This window comes from Stegodyphus dumicola, chromosome 6 (genome assembly GCF_044657685.1).
Source record: "Stegodyphus dumicola isolate Sdum_Otavi_A_Nest chromosome 6, ASM4465768v1".
Taxonomy (NCBI): Eukaryota; Metazoa; Arthropoda; class Arachnida; order Araneae; family Eresidae; genus Stegodyphus; species Stegodyphus dumicola.
In genome coordinates, this window is record NC_140773.1 from 67397163 (window position 1) to 67424518 (window position 27356).

A 27356-nucleotide genomic window follows, 5' to 3' on the forward strand; every position below is an offset into this window, starting at 1 on the left:
TGCATTTCCTTGTCACTAAAATCTGTTCTCATTTATATTTTTTTTTAGTGTATAGAACGGCCACTATGTCATCCTGAAGTATTTCAAAGAGTTGATTTTCCTTGTCCCAGAGGTGTATTACTATTCGGCCCTCCTGGCTGTTGTAAAACCACTTTGGCAAGAGGACTTGCTACTGAATGCAATGCAAATTTTTTTGCAGCAAGTCCTGCACAGATATATTCACCTTACGTTGGAGAATCTGAGAAAAATATTTCAGAAGTAAGTAATTAATTTTGTGTAAATGTACTTAATGTTGTATATGGTTCAGGTTGTCTTGTAATAGAGAGCATTCTGCAGTTATGAGGTTTTTTAATGGAAATGCATATTTATATAGAGTGCTTTTTATTATTTCATAATTTTTTTAGTATTTTTCTATTTCAGAAATGCTTTTTAATAATGAGTTCTGTGAAACATCATTTTCATATTTACGATATAGCACTACATAAATATTACGTAAAATTTTGTTCTAGCATTGTTTATATGGTTTATTATTTTGTTGTACCATAGAGTATGAAGAAGGAGGTGAAACTGCATAATAGTAAAACGGGTCCAAAAATGTTGCGATGGCTAGACAGCACTGCAGTTATATTTTAGCCGTTCCAAATATAAACATTTATTTCCCTACCTTCGACCAATCAGAGCACACCTGCCATTAATGGATGTAAACAACCTTCCATTATGGTTAAGGATTCAAAATTTAATCGGAATCAGCTTAGGACTTTATTAAATAACAAAAGCTTTCAGTGCATGACTGCTATGGTCAAAACATAAAAGATGGCATAAAAATATAGGTGAAACTGCTTGCAATATACTGTCAAATGATTAAAGTTTTCAGCAATAAAGGAGCTCTATATCACTACTTTGAGTTACCAGAACAGAAGCATATAAAATCAGTCATTCGAAATCTACCAGGGGCAACTTATATTAAACCTGAGGAAGTAATGATTGATTTAAAAGAACAAGGATATACATGGTGTGTGTTAATCAGCTTTCTAGACGCCGCAATGGCAAAATAATTGCAGAGTTGCCAACTGTCCCGATTTCTGACTGTTCTCCCACCAATCCAATTTTTAACAGCTTTCTCCTGACTTTTTTCTGTTCTTAAAAACTCTCTTGAATTTCATGTATCTTGGCTTATCACTTCGTTGTTTGCACAAATAAAGTGATTCTGGGCATCACTTGATTTCTCTGTAGATTACATCTAAAAGAAAACCGAACTCGTTTCATCAGTGGAAAATTATGGCACGCTTCTGCTTTGTGATTGAGATCATATATTCAAAAACATTGTGTTTCAGTTCTCTAATTAGCATCAAGCACCACTGTGTGCCATCTGGTATATATTATTCAATGAGCACTAACCAAGATCAAAGCTGTTATTTCGTTTATACTGTCCTTGGCCGGTGTGAGTGCATGTGCTTTCGAGAATTACTTTAAGAAATTATGATCTTTTGTTTTTGTTGTGTCTGCAAAAAAGGTAAATACTCATGTAGTTTTCAAAAATGATACAGATGACTTTCCTTCTATTATTTCCTCAAGGAAATATAATACATTTGCGATGTGTACTGTTTGTCACTACGATTTTTCGATTTCGCATGGTGGAACGGCTGATGTTCTCAAACATGTGCACTCACAAAAATACAAGGACAATATGAATTCTATTGAAAAAACAAAAAATTAAATTTTACTATGGAAACAAAGGATCAAAAAGTTATTAATGCCGAATGTCTGTTCTCTGCCTTTTTACTTGAGCATAACCTACCACTGAATGCATCGGATCGTGCTGCAGCTTTATTTAGAAAAATATCTTCCAATAGTGAAATTGCTTAGAAATACTCAAGTGCAAGGAGCAAAACTGCTGCAATTGATAAAGAAATAGGTATGAAAAATAAATCTTCAGTTATTGACTGCATTAAAACAGTTACATTTTGCATCCGTACGGATGGAAGCAATAATACCGATTCAAAACTGTGTCCAGTTGTTTGTTTTTTTAATCCATTGTAATTGAATGTAGTATACTTTTTATTCCCACTTTAGGAGGACATTCGACAGGCTTTGATATAGCTCAGCTAATTTTTAAAACTTTAAAAGAAAATTCAATTCCTCTGGATAATTGCTTAGCACTTGGTGCCGATAATGCACCTGTAATGTTAGGTTTGAAGATTGCTGTTGCGGGCATCTTAACCCTTTCGATCCTAATGGGCACATACATCCCAGAGATTAGATTTCATTCTCTGTTGGGTAAATAAAACCCACTTTTAAATGGGTTTTTACATTTGCAATGTATTTAAGGGATTAGGGAATAAATATATAACTAAGGAAACCTGGCAACACTTTTAGATTGCAGATGGCACACATATGTTTTTGAGCACACTTTATTACTCTAGTATTGATTTGTCTATTTTTTAAAATTTTATCATAAGTACAATTATATTTTAGGCCTACTTAGTATGAAATAGTTTTTATTAAGTAGGAATTTAACATTTTTAGTGTCAGATTTAAGAAATTTTGAATAAATTCTTTTTGTGGGATATATATATTGTCCCAATTGTATTTAACAGTGAGTTAATATGTCCCACCAATGATCAAATTACTACATGCTGATATATTATGTTTGTGTTCATGAAACTTATATGAAAATTTCTGTTATATATGAACTAATGCATGTAACAGAGCTTATGTTTTGTAATATTCACATTGTATATTACCATAAATTTTAGTTTTATTTTCTGAGAAAAGGTAATATCTAGACGATTGGGACAAATAGTCCCAGTTGACAATATGATTGGGACATATTGTCCCAGGAGATTTCCAGGAAACTGTAAAAGTTAAAAACTTAAAACTCATGTTACACTTCTTTTAGTATATCAACATTAAGCTACTTTTCATAGTTAAATTTTAATCATGCAAAAGTCAGGTCGAAAGGAAGTTTCAAATTTGAAAATTATGAGGTGCACCTGTCACCTCTTAACCCTTTTTGACCCGGCATTTTTCATTTGACGAGTATTCTGTATGCTTTCTTTCCAACATCTCATGTGCATGCTCATAACTTAGTTTTAGTTGTGTTAAAAGATCACACAACTGAACTGGCCTTGGATCAGGATTAAACATATAAAAAGTAATGATAAATTTCTTCCAAAATACAGAATATTAGTAAAATAACCTGTTGAATGATGAACAATACTGTTGTAATTATTCTGTTGGATAAGCTGTGTGTTTTAAAATGAAATACCTTTTTTATGAAGCAAAGAGCTCTTGATGGAATAATTAGTATGTTCACTTAGTCTCTGAAGTCTGTGAGGAGCACAGTGGGATAATTATAATGCCCATTCATTTGGTAATCAATTCAAACACCACTGAATTGAATTGTGTGCCTAAATCAGTTAATATCAATTCTGGTCTTCCATGTACAGATATATATTTTAATAAATATGCTGTAACAGTTTCAGCAGGGAGATTTTTGAAAGGATATAACACAAGATGTTTAGAAAAATTATCTGAAATAGTGAGAACATGTCCTCAATTATGTATGGGACCAACAATATCCATAAAACTAGTCATTTGGATATTTAAGTATTCTGATAGCTTTAAATGGACCTTGCTTAGGAGTGAAAGATTAGTATTTGTTACATAAATGATATAAGAGGACAAAATTCTTTGTGTCATTATACATACCCTTCTAGAAGAAACGTTTTGTTAAGATTTCATAACGCCAAGATTGGACAGATGAGAAATTTCATACATTTTAGATTTTAGTGCTTGTGGGACAACAATTAATGCAGCAAAATTCTGTTCATTTGAAACAAACATAAGAAGCTTATTTGAATTGTTTATGAAAAAATTATGCACATTTGCTGAATTAAGCAAGGAACGATTTTTCAAAATATTGATAATTTCTGAAGTATATGTATCAGAACTTTGCTCAGTAAGTAATGTGGACAGAAATTTCATGAGCAGGATTCTGAAAAGAAATGAGGGCATTCACTTGTAGTGGTTCAGTATTTGTTTCCACAAAAGAAAGAGTAATTGAATTATCTTCAGATTTCTCAACTGATGTGGGCTGATTGTGATCACGATTACATAATCAGTCAGAGAATTTAATTTTCCAGGAATGTGTGCTTAAACTCGAAGGTATATTCACTTAGCTCTGTGAGCCACCAAGTCGTGTTATCAGTTGGTGAGGTTGGTAATGCAAGAGAGGCTTGCTGTCAGTTAAGATAATAAAGTTTAGATAAAAAAGATATGATTTAAAGGCAGTAACAGACCGATAAATTACACAAAGTTCTAGTTTTATAGAAGGGTATTTCCTTTCGGCTGGTAATAATGTTTGGCTATAGTATAACACAGGATGCAATTCATTGTTGAGCTCCTGAACGAGAACTCTTAAAATAGCATGACCACTTGCATCATTATTTAATATTAATTCCTTGTCCCATTGTGACAAGGTAACAAAAGGCTCAGAAAGAAAATCGGCTGAAATTTTTCAAATTTTAATATTTAATGATCAAGATTTAATTTGAAAATTTTAATGCCAAATTAAAATTTAATTGTAGCAGGTAACACTCGAATAGTTCTACAAATCCAAATTTAAAATCCTTGTGCATAATGGCTCCCACCCTGCATGGCATCAAGATTAAAATCTTAATTTTCAATAGCCATTTATTTATGTGATCAGGTCACATGATTTCATAACTTATTTAATATACTGAATATTTGTAAAAAAACTCTATTTTTCTTTACAGTCATCTGCTGTTCTTATACTTTCATTCAACCATGCAAGTAATGTTAATTATAAGCAGCATTCTGTTCATTTTCATTTATTATAATAACCTACTTCAAACAGAAAAGAAGGGGGAATGAGTTTATTTATTTATTTATTTTGGAAATGAAATAAAAGTACAAATATTCTATCATTCTTGTATAATTTCAGAAATTTGATTTGACTTTAAAATCTAACGATTGCCTGCTTTCATGCACAAAATGTAGATGCACATTAAATTCACACAAGTTATATGCAATATTTAATTTCCAATTTAATGCTTTTAGATTTAGATACAATTTATACTTACTACAAGCATTTAATACTTTTTTTACAAGCATACAGTAAATATCCTCTTATTTACTAATAATCCAGACATTCTGAAAAGTTATATAAATTCGTCTAATTGTGATTAGGCATGATATAAATGTTGACAAAGGTGACCTTTGGAACTCTAAATATACTCCATATAGTCTTTATTCCCAAGTTTTTATTCTTCAACCTTACAGTTCTGTAACCACTGTCGCATCCAGGGACAAAACAGATTCCATTATATCCTGTATTCATAATGAAAATTAATATTAAATCAATTCTGCTGTTATTGCCTATGTAAAATGCTACAGTAAGGTGAATATGAAATGACTGTTAGCATCCTCTATAAATAATGCAAAAAAAGCGGACTGTTTTTGAAAAAAGTTTCACCTTTTTCTTTATACTTCATGATTTGTACTTATTATTTGCTTGTATTATCAGTATGTGTTATTTAAAAACACAAGAAATTAATTATATTATAAAAATACTTAATTATACCACATAGTGATAGATTAATTTTTTCTTTTTTATATATGCTGATCTTTTAATTTTAACTACTTAAATTAGTACTACTCAGTTTCCAGCGGCTATACCAAAATTGCCATATTGATGCCAATGATGTTTAATTAATTGTGGTAAACCTAACAAAGTTCAGGAGTTTAGTTAACGAGTCACACAATTCATGAGTTCAATTTCTTTTTCGCCTGGGAATTTTTCCCAAGAAATAAATATTTATGTAAAGTATCCCCCCCCCCATCCAGCTTACCATAGATTTCACGATTTGGGAAATGCCCATGTATGAAAAATCTGCAGTTGATTTATTTTAAACAAGAGGCATCATCAAAAATAAACAGTGCTCAAAATATCATGAAATGAAATTGAGTTTTGCTAAAAAATGCTGTGAAATGGTGTTGCAGGAAAGGGTACTGCAATGAGAGAAAGGATTGTAAAAGCGAAATTGGTTCGCAGGTGAGGTTCATATATTTCTGATGCAGCAGATGACATCAGCTAAATTTTACAAATTATATATTAAAATGAATCGTAATATGACTGTTGATTGGAATGGTTACATGTGGAAGTTTTGCTTGGCACCTTTAATTAGCCTGACCAACAGTGAAAATTGATGGAAGAAACAAGGTTGTCGAAATAGATTACATAATAATATTATATGCTTATTATGTATTTGTGTTATATTAAAATAGAAAATATTAAGTGCACAAGTAATTAATGATACCATAAAAATATTTAATTATTTCACATACTAATAGATGAATTTTTTTCTTTTTTTTATTTGCTGATCTTTTATTTCACATTGGACTAGCTGATTTGCCATTGTGTGTTTTATGTAATAGTGGATGGCCAATGATGGTGGAAGATTTGGACGAGTGTGAAACACTGACAAATTTTTCATGTAGATTTCAGTGGTATTAGCAAGCAAGGAGTTTAATGGCCAATGTAACTGGCATTTCACAAATAATATTTTATTTTAATGAATTAATTTTCTAATTTGGCTGTTAAGTGAGGCTTTAAATATACACATTGAAAATGTTTTCCGTTTATGCTATGTACTTAGTAATTCACAACTTTAATTTTTTTTAAAATTATTATATACTTATTGCATTATATAAAAGATGTATTAAGATTAGAATTTTAATGAATGATTTTATCTGCACATGTATTTATTACCATCTATGTGAATTTTAAAGCAAACAGTTTAAACTAAAAAGTATCAATCATAAAAATGTTAAGAAAATAAGATTTCAGATATTAATGTGGGAAAATTATTTGCCCTTTAACATATTTATGCTGTTGTATGCATTATAGTAAATGTGATAAAAAAGTTATTAAAATATCTATTGGAATTCACTGAGGATCTATTAGCATGTTAAAAACCTTTTAAGTCATATGATATCGAGCAAAATCTATTAGATTACTTGTTGCATAAACAGGTCTCGAGCTATTAACCCTTTGAGGGGCGGTATATAAAATAGTTGAAATTGTGGTAAAATTTTGCATGAACTGTAACTTATAGACCCTAAAAGCACAAAATTGAGACTTAAAAAAAATCTAGAACCAAATCCTGAATTTTCAGAACCGGTATATATTTTTATACCGGTGCCCCTTTAAGACATTTCTTTCTAGGTAGCTGCCAATTGTTAATTTTTGTTTTTTAAATTAATTGTGCGTACTTTTGATGTGCGTCTGTAGAGATGGGTGCTTGAATATAGTTATGTAAGTCTGAAGGCAAAAAGTTTTAAAATTTAATTTTAAAATTATTAATTTAATTTTGCACTTTAGCTTTTGAACTTGATTTAAATTCAATATTATTATTTTATAAAAAAAATTTAGCAAATATAACACTGCATGCATAAATCGTATCATGCTGTAACTGAACTAGTATAATATTGCAAAGAGATGTATCTCAGCCAAAAAAATTGAAAAATGTAACACTACAACTCAGCTGAGAAAGTATGTTGCATTTTTGAAGTTATGTTTTATGCTTTAGATAATATGTAAAAAAACCAGGCTATGATACCAAAAATTGCCCCTTCCCCATGCACACACAATTTAGATTATCAAGGACCATAAGGGTCCCTTTTTTACTTCCTTGTATGAAGTAAAAAAGAAGTATTGTAATCGCGAAAAGTTGCAGCATATTTCAACGAAAATATCCCATTTTGACCTCTTTCAAATGCAATTTAATGATGTATTTCCATGATATCTGTATGTAAGAACAGAATAAAACACTCTTTTTCTCCAAAAAAATTATAAAACTGTTTTAAAATGAATTCTGAAGAGAATTTTTCATGGCATATGTATGAACATACGTACGTATCTCGCATAACTCAAAAACGAGTAGCCTCAGAACGTTGAAATTTTGTATATAGGACTGCTATAACATGCAGATATGCACCACGTATTTTGGTTGCAATCGGCCGCACCAAATGTATATAAATATATTTATATATATATATCCACTCTGTTACCCAGCTCAGTGATCTCAGTTTCTTTACTCTTATATGTTTGTAAATTGTACATTTTTTGCTTTAAAAATGATTGAATTATGTTGTTCTTATCTTCCGGTTAAGGTTTTTATGCCTTTAGTAAATCTATATGCAATATTTTTAGAATTATCAACAATTTTAAAATTGTTTAAGTGCCGGTAAGCCTAATAATGTTTTTGATGGTGGCCATTGCTCTTGTTTACATTTGAAACAGCAGGATAGTGGATTTGTTGCCAATCTAGAGAAACTTAGCTTCGCAACAACAAAGATAACGCCTTCATTTATTATTTAAATCATTTTTAGATTTTTATGCCTTTAGTAAATTGCAAATTAAATCATGCTTAATCCTTTCTGGAATTTTTTCGAGGAAATAAGTGTTTAAGATTTACTTCGTAACTTTTAATACAGATATTTTGAGTTTTTATGTATTTTTGCCTTGTCGCGAAGTGAAAACTGAATTAATTGAATGAGAAATACTCAATCGTCTGTGAAAAACTGTTTTTTTTTTGTTTTGTTTGCTTAATTTCTTTTATACATATTTCTAGCTTTATTATAGTATTTGAATAGAACATGTGGCAATGACTAGATAATTCTTTAAATGATATAAATTTTGTGCTTTCTGAGTTATAATATGAACGAAATATAATACTGTTAAGTAAACCTAGCGCCAGAGTGTCGCTATGGTAAACAAAATGAATTTTAAAGAATGCATTTATTCTATTGTGGTTTATGCGCTGTCGGCGAAGTAGGTTTAATTCAATCTAATAAGTTTAAATGAAATGCAAGAAAAAATGCGTATAATTTAACATTCTGTACAAGGAAGTCATGTGGTGTACACATCAGATTTTTATTTTTTGTAAATATAGGTTGCAAAATATCTTTTTGTTCAGGAAGAAACACCATTAAAAAATTTTATTATTTGATACAAAGCTCTTATTTCGATTTTCAACCCCTTTGACTTTCTAGGCGCTCCTTTTCAACTTTGGGATAAATTTTAGTTTGCATCTGAAACAGGCCTTAGGAACATTTTCCCCCCTTTCACCAACTGTGAAAATTTATTTTGAAAACAGCCTATTTGTATTTTCACCCAGAGGGCAAATTTCTCTTGCGTTCCCTAGTCTTTCATCTGAAATTAACAAAGAATTAAAAAGAATTTCTCTAAAGAATAAAAGCATGCCTTCAAATCAGCAGTTTTTGTGATTATGCTAAGAAATGGACTTGAAGTGCATTTCCATTTCTCGTATTTTTAAGTGAGCTCTCCCTTTGTGTGATCAATCACACCACACAAAGGGTAGAAGGCGTGACTCTCAGATGACAAATTACATGTCAATCACCTCTTTTTATTTTCGCTGTGTTCTAGGATTTTGTAAAACACGAAGTAACGGGTGTGTTTTGAAGGCTAACATGCCACATTTAATCCCAGAATTGTGTAAAGTTTTGACTTCAGACGGCAATTTAGAAATCGGTGACTCTTTCTCTTGGAAAAGGGTGAAATGCTGAAATAAAAATTTTAGCTATATAGGGACAGTTGAAACTCGAGTAAACAAAGAATAAAAGAAACTAATATACTTGTATTCAGTCCTAGCGCAGGGTCAGTAAACTCCCCATCCCTTCATGAACATAATATTGAATCCTAAACAACTTATAAATTAATTAAGACACAATAACATGCCGAACAAGCACCAATTCAGAAGTCAAACAACAAAAATCGGCGAAAATTAATGCTGATTTTTGCTGTTTGACTTCTGAATTGGAACTTATAAATTAATCATAAAAAATTATTACATTATAAACTGTTATAATATAAAGAAATTCTGTCATATTACACAGTAGAAAAGGAGAAGCCTGGTGCTACCATCTATTGGCATGGTACCCTCAGTGTGGGTGCCGGTATATATTATATACTGGTTTTAAAATCGTATAAATAATCTTCTGTTAATTATCACTTCTGACTGAAATGAAGTAAATATATAAGATTCAGCATGTGTACATCATACATTTTCAGATTCTGAATTTTTCTTCCCCTTCAATAGAATGTATCAATCTTCAAACATGATACCTTGGAACGAGGTACATCAATTTCATAACTGCAAAGTATTGAGCATTCTTAGGGTGTTGCTGCCATTTAGAATTGAAATGAAACACTAGAAGCTTACGATTATAGCTTTTAGGTCTAGAAAAATTAGCATTTTTTAGGAGATTAAAAAATTGACAACCGGTATATTTATATACCGGTATACTTGGATCGTACAGAAATGATTCACACAATGGCTCTCACAATGAAACTATTACACATGTGAAGGGAAAACAAGTGAAATAGACACAAGGGGCCGTGAGCTACTCAGAATGCATAGAATGAAGCTTGCCACAAGTGAACGGTATAAGTCTGTAGCTGTCCATTTCACCGTCGTCATTGAGAGCATGGACAGTAATGATGGAGTCGGTCAGCATTGGACAGCGTGGTTCCTATGGAATGAAGGAATACAGGGTAGTGAGATCCATTGTCGCTTGGTGTCGGTGTGCAGGAACAAAACAAACTTAAGGTGTACCGTGTCCTGCTGGTTTTTGAAGTCCTGTTGGAAGTTGGTCCTGTTGGATGTTGCATTTTTGAAGTTATGTTTTATGCTTTAGATAATATGTAAAAAAAACCAGGCTATGATACCAAAAATTGCCCCTTCCCCATGCACACACAATTTAGATTATCAAGGACCATAAGGGTCCCTTTTTTACTTCCTTGTATGAAGTAAAAAAGAAGTATTGTAATCGCGAAAAGTTGCAGCATATTTCAACGAAAATATCCCATTTTGACCTCTTTCAAATGCAATTTAATGATGTATTTCCATGATATCTGTATGTTCAGCTGTGGAGTGGAGACTACAGCCAAAGGTGTCAGCGCGGGGGGACGAGCAACATCGCATACAGGTGATTGCATGGCCCGGACAGCTTTATATGACAAATCGGGTGTTGTCTGGTGCCCACACCTATCTAGAACAGCACAATGCTCGCGGCTTCCCACGAGGGCTGCATCGGGAATTTATTAATGGAGAATATGAGGTTTTGACATGACCAAACAAGGGCATATGCATATATGCTTAAGCATACAATTAATAAGAATTTCATACATAGATATATTGGATACATATGTATATTGGCCTAAGTGGATAATGAGATAGGCAAACAATAAACACTTATACATTCAAAGAAATGATACACTGATAATGCAACTGGCACATTAATGCAGAAGATGACAAATAATGATTACACGTAATAGTGTATCATCCTGTATGACTATACATAAACACTGATATATTAATAGCAATGATATTCTGACAACGATACATGCACAGTAGTAGATAGCGATAAATAAAAACACATAATCATGTATTATTCTACTGGGCTATGCGCATATCAATAAAAATGATACATACACACCTATGTGTTGACAGAAATGATATACTGAAAAGGAAAATTCTGCATCAGTGTGAATGATGACAATTAATGATTACACATAATGGTGTATTACCTTACGAGGCTATACATATATTAGTACAAATGATACACTTATACATTAATGGAAATGAAATACTGAAAATGGCACTTGTACATTATACAATAGATGAAGAATAATGGTAACGCGTAATTGTGTATCATCCTCTGTGGCTATACATACAGTAGTAGAAATGATACACTTAAACATTTATACATCATTAAAAATGGTATACTGACAATGAAATTTGCACATTAATACAAAAGATGACGATTAATGACAACACATAATCATGTATTATCCTACTGTGCTATGTGTACATGAATAGAAATGAGACATTTAAACACCTGTACACTGACAGAATTGTTGCACTGAGTGTAATAGTAATTAATATATGCACATAATCGTGTAGCGTCCTACGTGGCTACACATACATTAGTGGAAGTGATACACTTAAACATTAATACAAGAAACGATACATTGAAGATGATACTTGTAGATTAATGTGAAATATGACAATTAATAAAAATACATGAGCATAAATTATCCTACATGGCTATGTATACATTATTAGAAATAAAACCTTTAACCACCTACATATTAATAAAAATGATACAATGAATTGTGCATTAATGCGAAAAGTGACAATTAATGATTATACATAACCTTGTGTTATCCTACATGGCAATACAGACATTAGTAGAAATGCTTGTACTGTAAAACGATATATGATGATTAGTGATAACATATAATCCTGTGTTATTCTACATGGCTTTACATACATAGATAGGGATGGTACACTTAAACGAATGATGTAGGTGCATTGGATACATAAGTGCGTTGATCTAGGTAGTTGATAACGTAAGTAATGGTACGCAACAATTGTTGATAGAAATAATGAATGACAATTAATGACATAGGTAAGAATGAGTGACAATAAACGAGGGCACATTGTCAGTTGTTATCCTACATGGGTACACATACATGAATAGAATTGACGCACTTGGTATGGGTAACTTTCAGAGCTTGATGTAAGTCCATTGGATACATAAGCATATTGCCATAGGTACATTGGATATATAGGGTGGTTATGTGGAGAGGATAGAGTTAAGGTTAAGCTGACTCACACAAGTGCTGGCCTAATGCCTGCAGTCTGTCTATAATAATACTTTTGAGTTTTTTATAGTACTGCTGATTGGCGAATAAAGAATCTTTTATACGCTTTATCTGTGTTGTTAAACGGCATGTGCCACTCTCGTGTTAGTGAGCAGGAGGTGATGTAGTGGTCCGGGCTACCTGGCTAGCCACACACAGAGATGTTGGTGTTTGTTATTCCTCGTTCTAGAAAATATTCCGGGAATGGACCATGCCCCATTATAAATCTGGTGATGTGTGGCTGAGATGTCTGTCTGTCAAGGCTGACTTTGTGAGCAATTTCATAAGTCCTTCTTCCTTGTGGAATAGAATTTCACTCTTCCTGCCATTGCTTGAGTGCAGCATTTAGAACAGCCTTCTTTACATAGGATTTTGGTAACTTTATTGCCAGTTGTTCTGCATCGAGATTGCTCGCGGCTTCTTTGGCTAATAAATCGGCCTCCTCATTTCCCTGGTGTCCAGCGTGTGCTTTAATCCAGAAGATGAGGATGCGTCCTTCACACTGTCTCAGGGTTTGCTGAATGTGCCGTATGATGGGTGACCTGTGAAAAGGATTCCAAATTGCATAAATTGTGCTGACAGGCTGTCGGTGTGTATATGTGTGGTGGAGTAGCTAAATTGACTCGTTGCTAGGGTTGCTTGGCATATGGCTTCAACATCCGCCTGAAAGACTGAGTTGCCTGCACCCAGAAAGCCTTTCCAAGACCTTAAGGTGCTTCCATTTTTGTTTGATGGCATAGCTGCAGCCCATCATTCCATTCACCTGGGAGCCGTCTGTATAAATCCTAAGAGCATTAGTGTTATTGTTGTTATCTTCAAGCATCATTGTGTAAGCATGGACATTCTTGCAGAAAAGGGCCGGGTGTACTTCCGTAACTTGTAGATTGTTCTCAGAATCCTCCAGTGAGAAATAGAGATTCTGGTATTGGGCAGGTTGCTTAAGGAGAGCGACTTTTGCGATGTCCACTTCCATTTGGGCTTGTATGTGCAGTGGAATAAGTCCAGCCAGCACTGTGGCTGCTGCAGTTGCTGTGGTCCTGTAGGCCCTCATGATGGCCAAAACAAATGGGCGTTGAATGCTATTCAAAATTTGTTGTTTCCTCGTAGTCATTGGAAGTGCCTATATGGCCGCCACATAGATAAATATTTTTTCCACCGCTGTGCTGTATATGTTCTTTAGAATGTGGAGCCGGAGCCACCAGTCTAAGCCTTGCATGCTCTTTATTCGAGAGGCTATTCTATGGGCTTTCTATTTTTTTCTATTTTATTCTTTCTATGAGCTCTCGCAGATGAGGGAGCCAGAAGAGTTTTTCATCAATTATTAAGCAGAGAAGCTTTAACTCTTTCACTCGCTTTACTCTCTTTTGTCTAAGGTTAATACATGGATTGCGAAGGAGGGTCTGCCCGGGTTTATGGAATATTATATATTTCAACTTGAGCTCCGATATTCGTAGCTTCTTTTGGTTGCAGAGCATATCAAACTGAGAGATGATGTCATTTCAGCGGGCTTCAAGAACGTCCCTGGTGTGCCCTCTGACGATGAATTCGGCATCATCTGCAAATGCCTTCGCTCCCTGCGGCCACTGAGTGCATAACATCAAATTGAACATCACGTTCCATAAGATAGGACCAGCGCATGATCCCTGTGGACAGCCCCTGGTAATTATTCCTCCATCATGCACAACTATGAATTATCTGTTGCTGAGGTAATTTTTAAATAACTGTAAAAGATTGTTTGGAATATCAGCTGTGTGCAGAGTTTCGAGCACAGCAGGCCACCACAAGGAATCAAATGCACTTTAGAGATCTAGACTTAATACTGCTACGTGTTGATTGTTACTGCGAGCTTCCATGATTTCTTTCTGCAGGAGATTGAGGGCATGGATCATTTATATGCTTTCCCTGAAACCGAATTGTAGATGTGACAGGAATTTTTTCCGCGTAATGTGATGCTTAAGTCTCATGACTGCAAGTTTTTCGAAAACCTTCCCTATTGCCGACAACAAGCATATCGGGCGAAAGGAGGCTGGGTCATTCGGATGCTTCTCAGGTTTGGCAAAGAGGACTACTTGTCTCATTTTGAATGCCACTGGAAAATGCCTGTGCTCCAGCAATTTATTTAAATACTTGCAGAGGAATCCGGGTTTTGCTTTGTGTACAGCTTTGATTATGCTGTAATCAAGCGAGTCTGGGCCTGGTGCTTTTCGCTTGGGCAGGCTATGCATGATAGCATTGACTTTACGATCCTGGAAAAGGGAGGATCATCATTTGCCATTGCGAAGAGCTGGTATGCTGGGTGAGAATTTTTAGTGAATTCCACATGAGACTCATGAGAAAGACTGTATCCAGGATCTTAGAGAGTACTGTCTCCTTTGTAGTCTCTTGCTCTGGTGGTATGCTGTCAAAAAGGCGGAGCTGTGGTGGTTTAAAGACGCTAACTCGTGCTGTTTTGAAAAGTGCACCATAAGTATCGGTTTTATTAGTGCAAAAGTCTCTCCAACACACAAGCTTTGCTTTAAGAATTGCTCTTTTATATTCCGCTTGCACCTTTCGGTATGCGATGCTGAATGCCAGCATATCTTCCTGATCGTATTCTGCTTTCGTGCAGCTTCTCATTGCACATGTTTTACTGCGCTGCGCTCGGAGATCTTTCGTCCACCAGTTGGACGTATGCAGTGTTTTTGGCGTCCTCAGGGAAAAGGTAACATTGCAGATGTCGTGTATTGTGTAGATCTGAGAGCTGGTGAATGACTCCAGGTCCTGGCATGTAGTGCATGCTGTGAGATCTTCAACTGCGCTGCTAAGGGAAAAGCGAACTTTGATTATGAACTATGCAGTCTTTCGCTTTGTAAGCTTATAGCGCTTGAGGGTCATTCTCGTATGTGGATGGTAAATATTGAAAGTAATATACAAATGATCAGAGTTGTATGGTAAGTCTTGCACATTCCAATGTCGGATATATGGTGCCAATGAAGCTGAGGTCAAGGTTAGGTCAGGCCAACTCCTTCCATGAACTGTGTCATACTTTGGGGGACTGTCTTTAGTGTTATGCAAGGTTAAATTATTGCTATGGTTCTCCCTCTTGTTTCTATGCTTGGATATAGTTCCAAACTTTTGAGTGTGCATTAAAGTCACCTGCAAACAGATGTGATGCATTGGGATATTGTACAAGAATTCTCTGAATTAGTTCCAAGGAGTGTGTCATGTCTTCAGATGGTGAAAGGTAAACATCCATGATAAGCACATTGAAGTTTAGTGTGTGTACAGCTATTGTTATAACATCGTGTGAGGCTAGGATGATGATGGGAGACCATTTCTGTTGGCAGCATATTATTGTCGTTCGCGGGCCTTCTACAGAGTTGAACTGAATTACAGTTCACAAGAGGGGAAAATCGGATACTCTGTTATTGTAAAGGAGGGTTCTTGGGCTATGATGAAGTCTGCTTCCGTTTCCATGGCATACTGTATGACTTGCTCTGTTGCGGCTCTGACTCTTTGGAGGTTAATCTGAACTATTTTTAGTGCACTTTGGTCAGTATGTCGTATGTTGAAATCTGTCATTGGATCTGCTCGTGTAGGGTAGTGAGACGTGTCTTGCGGTTGGCCGTTGCCATTATTGTATGAGTTAATATTCCGTGGCATCTCTGACTCGTTTTGCTGTTCTTTGATACTCAGGGCAGGCATGTTGGTAAGCTGGGTGCTCTGTGCTTAGGATTTGCATTCCCACAATTGATGCATGCTGGTTTTCGTGCGTGGCAGCCTCGCATGTGGTGTGGACCTGCACAGTACGCGCAGTACTGGTATTTGCAAAGACACAAGACTTGTAGGTGGCCAAGCTGTTGACATTTAAAACAGCACTTGATCCCGAGATATTCATGGATGGTGTGTGTATGCCATCTTGTATATAAATGTTTGATTTGGAGAGCTGCTGCAAAGCTATACAGGTCACATTCAAAGACCCATTTGAAGTTCTTTTCCCTGCGTCCCTTGAGCTTAAAGAGCGGCCTAAAGATGTTTTTTGGGGTTGCTGTGACTGTACTGAGTTCATCCACGAGTTCCTCAGGCTTTGTGTCCTCTGCAACATTGTGTACATCACAACGTGGCTTTTGTCTTGCAGGGTGTTGAATGTCAGCCAGAACTTCTGCTCTTTGTATGTGTGCCTCCAGTTGTGCGAGGTCTTCCGGGGATTTGCAGAACACCCTGAAGCAGCCTTTCTTGTGCACAACAATCTTTTCCACAGCGACTGGAAGTTTAGAAAAAGGCACTTTTGCGCATAATTCTTCTCTTAGCTCAGTGTGTGATATGTTCTTCTTTGGCACAGTCAGCAAGCTGGGCTGTTTAGTTCTGTCTTAATGAGGGACTTTGTTGTTTGAGGATTTCAGCAAAGGTATGATGAGGAGGGGAAATATGAGATGCTTCTTGCAGTGTGTCTGAGTTGACAGCAACTTCTGCGTTCTTAAGTAACCACGTTACGCGTATTGGTTGAGGCTTCCTTGATCTGTGGTGGTACCCTACAGAAGGGTCCATGGTGCCAGAGACTTAGGGCCTGTAGTGTTTCCAGTAAGCTATTCCGTATGTGTAGGGGAAGCAGAGGTTTCCCTCCTCGTTTTACTTGCGCTATTCGAGTGCACTCAGCGTGCAGTGTTTCAATCTTTTCTTCGTGAGAAATGGTACTGGATTTTGCTAGAGAATTGAGGTTGTCTGTATTTAAAACTGCAGATGTATCTGTTTCAATCATTATCAGCCAAATTTACACTAAATCACTGAAATGTAGCACTGCAAAAAACTGTGTTACTGTCACTAGATCAGCATTTGTCATTAGGCCACTAATTCACTAGATCACTAATCACTTATTTTATCCAGGTAGTGAGTACTTACTCTGATTCACAGTTCCGAGTGGCACATGTGAGAGCGGAGGTGAGATATGCAAATGATTAGAATTTCAGCGCAGACACACATCATGCGTGCCTGTGGCGCCATTTCAAAGTGCTATTTAAGGCTTGGAGTTTTCGCCGATTTCAAGTTCGGCAATTGTGTTTTTTTCAAAAAACGATCAATTATGCCTCATAGTAAACAGCGATCATCGTTTGATCAACTGAGTTCAACAGAGGAAGGATAGTGTCCTACCGAGAGTGTGGATTATCTTTCAGGGAAATTGGTAGTCGTGTTGGATGAAACCAAACAACTATAATGCAGATATGTGATCGTTGAATGCAGGAGAGTACGACAGACCGACGTGTTTGATCACATCCACCTCAGTGCACCACTTCACGTGATGACAGGAACATTGTGCGCATGGCAGTGACGGATCGCTCAGTCACATCACGAACCATAGCACAGCATATTCAGTCTGTAATGCATCATCCAGTGTCTGCGCATACCATTCGACACCGTTTACAGCAGAGTGGTCTGTCCGCAAGACGTCCGTTGCTTCATCTACCCTTGATGCAGAACCACAGACATCTCTGCCAGTAGTGGTGCGATGTAAAAAAGGATGTGGATGGCAGAATGGAATGAAATTGTCTTTACTGACGAGTCACACTTCTGTCTGCAACACCACAATGGTCGGATTCGAGTCTGGAGACACCATGGAGAAAGGATGCTAAACAGCTGCTTTATGCACCGCCACACTGGTCCTGCACCCGGTATTATTGTAGGGGGCAGTATTGGATACCATTATCGCGCTCCTCTAGTACGCATTGCCGGTACCTTAAACAGCCAGTGCTACATCTCCGAGGTGTTAGAGCCTGTTGTCCTTCCTTACCTTCAGGGCTTGCCCACAGCCATATTTCAACAGGATAATGTGCGACCACACGCGGCACACATTGTCCAAGGGTTCTTCGTCAATCGCCAGATTGAATAGCTTCCCTGGCCGGATCGCTCTCCGAATCTTTCGCCGATAGGAAATGTGGTCCATGGTTGCACATGTGGAAACACGTGGTCCATTGACCCAGTTTACATCCCAAGCTGCCACACCAGATCAACTTTGGCAACGTGTTGAAGGTGCTTGATCTGCTGTACCTCAAGAACATATTCAATTTTGAATCACTGCCAAGGCATGTGGCAATGGTGATCACCAACAATGGGCGGCTACTCTGGCTACTGATTCTGGAAGAAACCACACTTCACAGAAGTCTATAAATTTAATCATTTGATACTTGGTCAGCATGTTATCTACTAAATAAATTTTGTTGTGATATCTCTTGTCTTTCTTGGTGTTGCCATTTGGGTGGCCAGCAGTGTATATACCATAGCACTAATACTACAATATACATACTATTATAATATAAACCAAAAAAATAGCACAAATACTAAACTAGAGCACAGCCAGTTACTGTGGTATGTCATTGAAGCAGCAGTTGTCACAAGATCACTATTTCACTAGATCACAAATCTCTAGTATCACATATTTAATTGAATTGGATCTTAAAGATGTTAATTCGGAGCGAAGTTATTCAAGTTATAATTAGAATTTAATGTAAAATTGATCAAGATGGGGGTTACGAGGGAGTGTTATAAATTGTTGGATTCGTATTGGGCTAAGAAGAAGGAGGCTGAAGGAATTTGATTATTATGTTGGACTTGGACAATTTTAAGCACAAAATGATGGAACTTGGAAAAAAATTTCACCAACACTTTGCCCTACTTCGGGCACCACGTGGTAGCGGAGCCTCTCCGTTGAGGGTGCGACTGAAAGGTACACACAGGCACTGCACTTTTACTGCACGTTGGAAATTAATTACACTGATAATTTTCTTAATTATTCACTTAGATGCACAAAACACATACCAAATTGAAGGGGAATACTTTATACATCAGATGATAATGAGAAATCACTTGCCACTGTGGTATTTCCAAAAGAAACATGCAATTTTGAGGAGTGGCATGAAGCCGATCTGGGAAGACGTAATTCTTCCCGGATCGAATCCGAGAAGCTCTGGTCAACATTGCATACAGCAGCAAATGTGGCAGCAGTGTCGGATATGATCATGGCGAACAAGCGCATAACATTCGACAAGATGCAGGAAGAGGAAAGCTTGCACAATGAACATTGCCAGTTTTCCAACATTAATGTTATATATATATTTCTTTCAAAGGATAGTAACACAGAAATATTTGAAGAAAAATAAAAAGTATTTATTTCTAACATGAAATATATTTTTATAGTATATGTATGCATGAAGTCATTTCATATATGGGTTATATATTCTTTGCTTGACTGAAATAATATGGTTTATTTAAAAATTAATTAAAATTTCAGCAGTTTCTTTTCCAAAATTTTATGTTAATTTTAAAATCTTTAGTTTGTTCAAAATTCATTCAAGTGTTTATCTCTTATTAAGTATTTAAAAAATTAATATGGTAGAAAAAAAAAGAAAGAAAATTAATTTTGCATTTTGTAACATAAGAATTCTCCTCCCCTTATTCTCTTATTTCATTTGCAGGAAACTATTTAAATCACATTGTGGTATTGTACATTACATTGATCATGTTACTCTAAAATTTTTAATTTCAGCTAATGTTTTATAGAAACAATAATGTATACATATATCATATAGTGTATATGGTTAAATTATTTATATTTAGTACTTTATGCTGCTGTATTTTTAAATAAAATATTAAATTGCAATACTCAGTGAATACATATTTGAAATTGAAATAATATATAATAACTTTTTTCATGTTATGCAGTACAAAGTCCGAACATCCAATATCTGGAATGATCTAAAACGCGGACCTCAAAACCACCACCAACGTTTTTCTCGTAGGCTTTACGCGTGTGCATTTGATTCTTTCCTCCGTGCATAATAAAACATCTGGAGAGTCCCTATTCTTAATTTCACTTTGACACTAAATAAAATACCTTGTTATTGAAGAAACAATCATTTTAGCATAAATTTGTAGGATCAGTAATTTGGCTCCATTGCTGCATATCTGCTTGGCCCACATCTCAAACCGAAACATTCCACATAGATGTGTCGTTGATCTGACGCCAATCTGGTGAATTATTTATTATACTTTCCTTTCATCACCGCATGTTTATCAAAACATGACAACTAGAGTAATGACTCACGTAGCAATGCCTAAACAATTTTTTTAATGTTAGTAATTGAATAATAAAGGAGTATGGTTACCTTTTATGTTGACATTACAATTGGTGATGATTACAGATTTAATTTAAATTCGCTAAAAAAATGTTGACGAGGAAAATTTGCCAAAAATTTCTTTCGTATGCTGAAAATAGATTTTGTTGATAATACTCAAAGACCCAAAGATTACATTTAAGGCTATATTAATTAAGAATAACTGATTTGTTATTCACATAAACCCAGAACCAGCGCCAGGGCTTGTATGGCCGCACCGAGTCACAGTATTTAGGACTCACAGAGACTGCATCAGGCGGTAAGATAACTAGTGCCAGCCCTCAATAAGACTTAAGTATATGTGGGAATTTATTTATTCAGAACTCTGATAAGCCTTAAGCATGTGCAAAAAATAGACATAAGTAGTATAATAAATAACTAAACTAATACAATTCAGGCTTAATTGTCTCAATGCGCGATAGAAGCAAGATACAATTTAACGGAACAACTTGTCATCAGTCACCAATCTCATGATGCATAGCCAAATATGTGTAGTGAAGGATAGCTAAATTTGATGATGATAGCTGCTAATTTTATATGTTTTTGGATATCGCAAAATAAAGGTGAAATTTTCCGGTTAACGGATTTTGTAAAGAAATATGAAGAAATGGTAATAAATGAAAATGATATAAAAGAAGTTTTTCTGTGTAATGACAATGCTTCTCAATCATCAATGAATTAATAAATGGCGAAATTTGTAGTATGGTTCTGGATTTAGAAAATACCACTACTGATAGTGAAGAAAGTGACAGAGAAGTTACTGAAAAAGAGAAAATTTCGATTGACAAGTTAGTCAGAATTCTCGAAACAGCAGTTACAGGACTTCAACAATGTAACTAAAAAGAGATTATGTCTGTCTACAGAATTAAAGAGAAAGTATTTGCACAAAAAACGAAACAACTTATATTGAAAGAAATGTTTAATAAAGTAAACAAATAAATTTTAAGCTTTTTTTTTTTTTTTTTTCTTTTGTAAATTATATACCCTTTAGATCATAAATACTTCATGATTTCATATTTTTAATTTTATAATTTCTACATGCCATCTTACTAAATTACTTACTTTCTGATGATCTAATATCCGGAAAAATCCCAAATCCAGAATCGAAGTCCCGACGAGTCCGGATTTCGGACTTTGTACTGTATATGCGTATCCATACATGGAAAATCAAGAATTATCTGTATGAATAATAATAATATACTTTGTTGCAGTAAAAATAGGAAACTTAATTTATACCTACATTAACTGACAGTAATTTAATATGGCTGAAAGGACTGGATAAGTGCTATTAAAAGAGGCAAAATTGGGATTGAAGATGAACCATAATTAATGCAAAATGATAGTGCTACCAAGAGAAATACAAATGCATCTACGTATGTATATTTATTGATTCAACTGATACCAAGAACAAAAATTTTTTTTTTCGTCACAAGATCTGAAATTAATTATTCACAATCTTAATTCCTACCTTGAACATAAAGAATTCGCAAAAAATGCCATAAAACTTCTTCATACCTTTAAGAATACTACCTTATGGAATCTGATAAAAACAGTAAATCAACCTTCTCAATGCTTCAAAATAGTCAAGGATCTGATTATAGACTTCTGCAATTTTAAACTAAAGAACAGTACTTTTTTGTACTATTCAGTTCAAACACCCTTCTTACGATAAGTTAAAAATACCTAGCATTTTAAAAAAATTTCAGCACTTGCTTCCTGCTTGCACCTCTCCAAATTAAACCCTGTTTTAAATTTGAAAAAAACCTTAGGTCAACTGGTTATCAACCACCACGTTATACAAGATAATAGCAAATGTAATTGCCAATTGACTGTCTACAAAAAATATGTCGATCCTTTCCACCAACATATTATTACAGGAGATCTTAATATCGTTGAAGATGTTGAATTACGTACCCTTTTGCAACTTGGCACCAAATTTCGTCCTACTTTCGGTATTAATAGACACGTCTGCCTCAAACAATTCAATAATGATCTTGATAAATTTATTATTTTAGCTAGTAATAAATCCAATTTACCCACTACGACTTTTCTTGAATGGAAAGCTGCACTTATTAAAGAATTCCAACGTTTGCTGTTCAAATCACCTTGTTTCAACTCTTTACACAATAAAAAACGTCTGGAGGATCTAATTCAAAAATTGCAAAATCACTTTATCATCACGAAGATTGACAAAGCAAGCAACAATTTTAGTGTTATTTGACAACAATTCTACTACAACCTTCGGCATAAAGAGTTAAATAACACCTGCACTTACCAAAAAATCACTACCAGTGCTCAGATTCCTCTCAATAAATTTAAAGCACTCCATAAAAGACTAAAAATACAACCCCAGAAATATAACAACAGGTTTGCCAATCTCTATGCCTTACCTAAATTTCATAAGTCTCCAATAAAATTCAGGTTTATAGCGAATAATACCAAAAGTTATCTCAAAGAAATAGATTATCTCTTTGCACAAACCCTCAAAATCAAAGTTATTAATTAGGTCACGTATCATACGTGACCTAATTAATAACTTTGATTTTGAGGGTTTGCATTGCAACTGGATGATCTCTAGTAACGAACTAGTTCTTAAAACTATGAATTCACTTAAAATAGACCATATCCAATGCTACGACTTTGAAAACCTCTATACATCTCTACCGCTTGAAGAAATTTTTACAAGTTTACTAGCTCTTCCAGATTTATTTCCACAAATTTCTACCATTCTCAGCTATGAAAAATGGCAACTATTCCTGACCAGCGTGCTCTTCAATAATTTCATTCAATTTGACAATAACATATATAAACAAGTACAGGGAATCCCTATGGGCGGTAATTTTTCAAGCTCTGTCTGTGAATTATTCCTGTTTACAAAAGAATTGACCTATGTCCGTTCACTCAGTACAGAAGAACGTATCTTTTACCAACACATCTATAGATATATTGATGATGTCATTGCATTTAATAACTACAACAAAATAGAAATAGCTAATATCTACCCTGCATGCTTAAAACTAAATAAAACAAATACAGAACAGCGTAATGTAGTCTACCTTGATTTACATATTATAGATTACAATTTTATTAAAGTTTATGACAAAAGAAGAGAATTTAATTTTTCCACACTTAAATTAGCTAACTGAAATTCAAATATTTCCAAAAGAGTCATACTCAACACAGTTTACTCACAGCTACTTAGAATAAAAAGAATCTGCAATACTGCGAAACACTTACAAGAAGAAATACTATACTTTGTAACTATTTTGAAAAGTAACCTAATTCCTCATAAAATAATTAAAAATACCCTAACAAAAGCTGGTATTAGCCTTACTTATTTTTAGATTTTTTGAATTAGATAATGATATTTTATGCCTAAAGCCCGAAGGACGGTTTAAGATTAATGACTGATTCAGAGAATCTAATGTAAAAATGTAGAGATAATTCTTGTTTATTCATTCTCTTTCCTCCAAAATTTTGGCACTTTACTTTTAAATACTATTGTGTAAATAGTTTTAAATTTCTATAATGGCCAATTTTACTACTTTTATTAACAAATCGGGCCTTTTCGTTTTTCATAGTAGCTTCATCGCCCGCTAGCTTGAAGAATTACGACTTTTTTAACAAATGACTGTTTTTCCCTTTTACTCTTGCTTTAGTGGCCAAGTTTTTGTAGTTTTAGCTGAATTAGCCATTTTCACTTTGAGACAAAATTTTTTTCCTTCCAACTACATATCAGGCGCCATTTTTGAAATCTTTTCACATTTTTTCGAGTTTTCTGACTCCCTTCCATAATAGGAGACAAGTTGCAGATAACGGACAATCTCTTCGTATTGGCTAATGCCCACAGAACTTCACTCCCCCCTACATACGTCATACGACTGAAGTACACAGAAGGGAATTACAACCACTTTTCAACTAGTTTTAAGAGGGAGAGATCTGCATCGCCACAGGTCAGTTTTTTGTTTCTTTTGTTACAACTTTTTCTTGGTTTTAGCAAGACCCACTTGGTTTGTTATCATCTTAATTTTCTTTTATTTTAATTACAGATTTTCATTACAGATTTCTAAAATATATAAAATTATTAATCTTTAAGCTTGCAGGCCCAGCCCATATGTTTTTTGTATATTTAGGACTAATAGCAGACCGCTATTTATTTTTGTTTTTATTTTTATTTTAATTTTGATTTTGATTTTAGTCTAGATTTAAGATGTTTCGGTATAGTTTAACATATTTTAACACCTTAATGTGTCACTTTGTGCGGACGTGTCGGGAAATTGGAACAGAGAATAGAGACTATTAAAATTTTCCAAGACACCTTGTCTAAATTAAAAAAAATTTTTATAGCGAAAAGTTTCAATTGTCTGTTTCGGCGAAACACGTAATGGGGTTAGCTTGATTCGACGTTCAAACAAATTAAATTTCCCTTGAAAAGCCAGTTTGGAAGTCGAGTTGGACTAATTTACCATTTTCCGCTTACTTTTTTTATCTGATTCTGTTTTTTTAATGTTTTACATGTTTAATGGTTTGATTTTCATATGTATTAATTTTTTAAAACGTGTGGAACTTTTTGGAGCAACAGCTCCTGGTAACTTTTAGGCGAGCTTACTACAATTTCTATATTTTACTTAATTTGCAGCATATTGCGCAATATGTTTTCTAGACCAAATTGGTTTTTCAAAATTGTAATTTCTACCTTGCTTGATATCTTATTGATTCAACTTTATATATGCAGTATAATTAAATGAAAAGAGAATATACGAAATAAGCAAAAACCAAGCTTAATAGAATAAAAGAAATATATTAATAGTCATGTACGTAGAAGGAATGAATAAATCACTATGGTAAATATGTATTATTTAAACAGATTAAAAAAAAAAAAAGCAGCTAGCATGGGAATTGAAATGGAAAATACAGAAAGCGTTTACACATTTTTAGAACAAAGTTGATAAAGAAATAAAATAAAAGCAGATGTTTTACAACAAAAATTTCTGGCAACAGCTTATTATTTGAAATGAGAAATATTGTCCGCTACTTTTAAATTTAACTTTCTTTAAAAGTGTTGCATGTAAACAAGCTCTGGTGTGAAGAATATGTTTTTGCACTTTTTTAAGAGAGATATTCCTGTTCTATATTTTAAAAATATTTTGAAATCATGGTATTAAAATTTATAAATTCAAAATAAGCAACCTACATGGATCTCCAAATGGATAACGGAAAAGGTACGTACTCTTTCTAATGATCTTAAGTTAAATCGGTGGTGAAAAGATAAAACCTGTTGATGCAGAAATCAATTGCTGAAAGAAAGTCTTTAAAATATCTGTAGCAACGATGTATAAAATAATAAATCAAGATTTACAACATAAAAAAGTAAAAAAAAAAAAAAAAAAAAATATATATATATATATAATGTTCACCGGCTTTTGTCAAGGCATGTGGCTCAGCCCACAACACTTTGTATGGTCCGGTTCTTGTATCATCTTAATATGTATTGAAATTGAATAAATGTAATTAACAACTATGCTAGCTGTAACTGTAATTCCACCCTCTTATTGCTTTTCAGTAATTTCGAGAAGCAGGAAGTACTAGAAATATCTCGGTGGCTGGTTGAAACCCATTTAAGGCCAAAGAGAGAGCATTTACTCTCAGTTGCTTAGTTATTGTTGTTGTGAGGTATTAGTTCCACGTGAACTGAGATATCGGAGCTAGCTTTCTCTTTAGATGCTCTTTGCATTGCGTTGTGTTTAACGTTCTTAGTAGTTTGAAGCGTAACTACTGATTGTACTCTGTGAACACCTGTATGAGTATTTCTGTGGAAAATTCCATAACTTTAATAAATGTTTCTATTGATAAAATAAATTTTATTAACCTATCATCGGACCTGCTAACATTCAATTTATTACGAACCTGTATGCATGCAGCAATATGTATAAATTTATTTTCGTATAAAATATGCACGTACACATGTTAAAAAATTTTGATTAATTTGAGCCTTAACTTATTAAGTAAGCATTGTTGCAGTGATAACTGATTGGATGTGTAAATGGTCTTCTAATTTTTTAGCTGTTCTCTCAAGCTCGGCTTTGTGCACCAAGTATAATATTTTTGGATGAATTGGATAGTTTAGTTGGCTGCCGGCAATTTGATACAAAAACTCAAAATATAGGAGAAAAAGTGTTATCAGTTTTATTGAATGAGATGGATGGATTTGGTGAGTAAAATTTTAGTTTTAACTTTTTTCCACTCATTGAGTATGATCAAGAAGTTCTCATATATTTTATTCGTGTTCCTAAATACTTCTCTAAAAGTAAAACCATGTCTGAATTATTTATATGTATGAAATTTAAATGTTCATCGAGCAGTTTTTATTTAAAACAGAATAATTACGTTTTTACTTAAAGCTGGTTTTTTTCCAAACAGATGTGCTGTTCTAGAAAGCTCAAGTTACAGTTATAGAA

The 27356-nt window shown here is 34.3% G+C and overlaps 1 protein-coding gene across 5 annotated transcripts in view; it reads left to right on the forward strand.

Moving 5' to 3' along the window:
• The window catches only part of LOC118193935 (ATPase family gene 2 protein homolog B-like), a 177979-nt gene that overhangs the window by 45450 nt on the left and 105173 nt on the right, over positions 1 to 27356 (forward strand). For all 5 annotated transcript variants that reach the window (XM_085818475.1, XM_085818473.1, XM_085818472.1 and 2 more), the window contains 2 exons: positions 49 to 258; positions 26962 to 27109. In XM_085818475.1, the coding sequence (XP_085674601.1) occupies positions 49 to 258; positions 26962 to 27109 (358 nt within the window). The remainder of the gene's footprint in view (positions 1 to 48; positions 259 to 26961; positions 27110 to 27356) is intronic.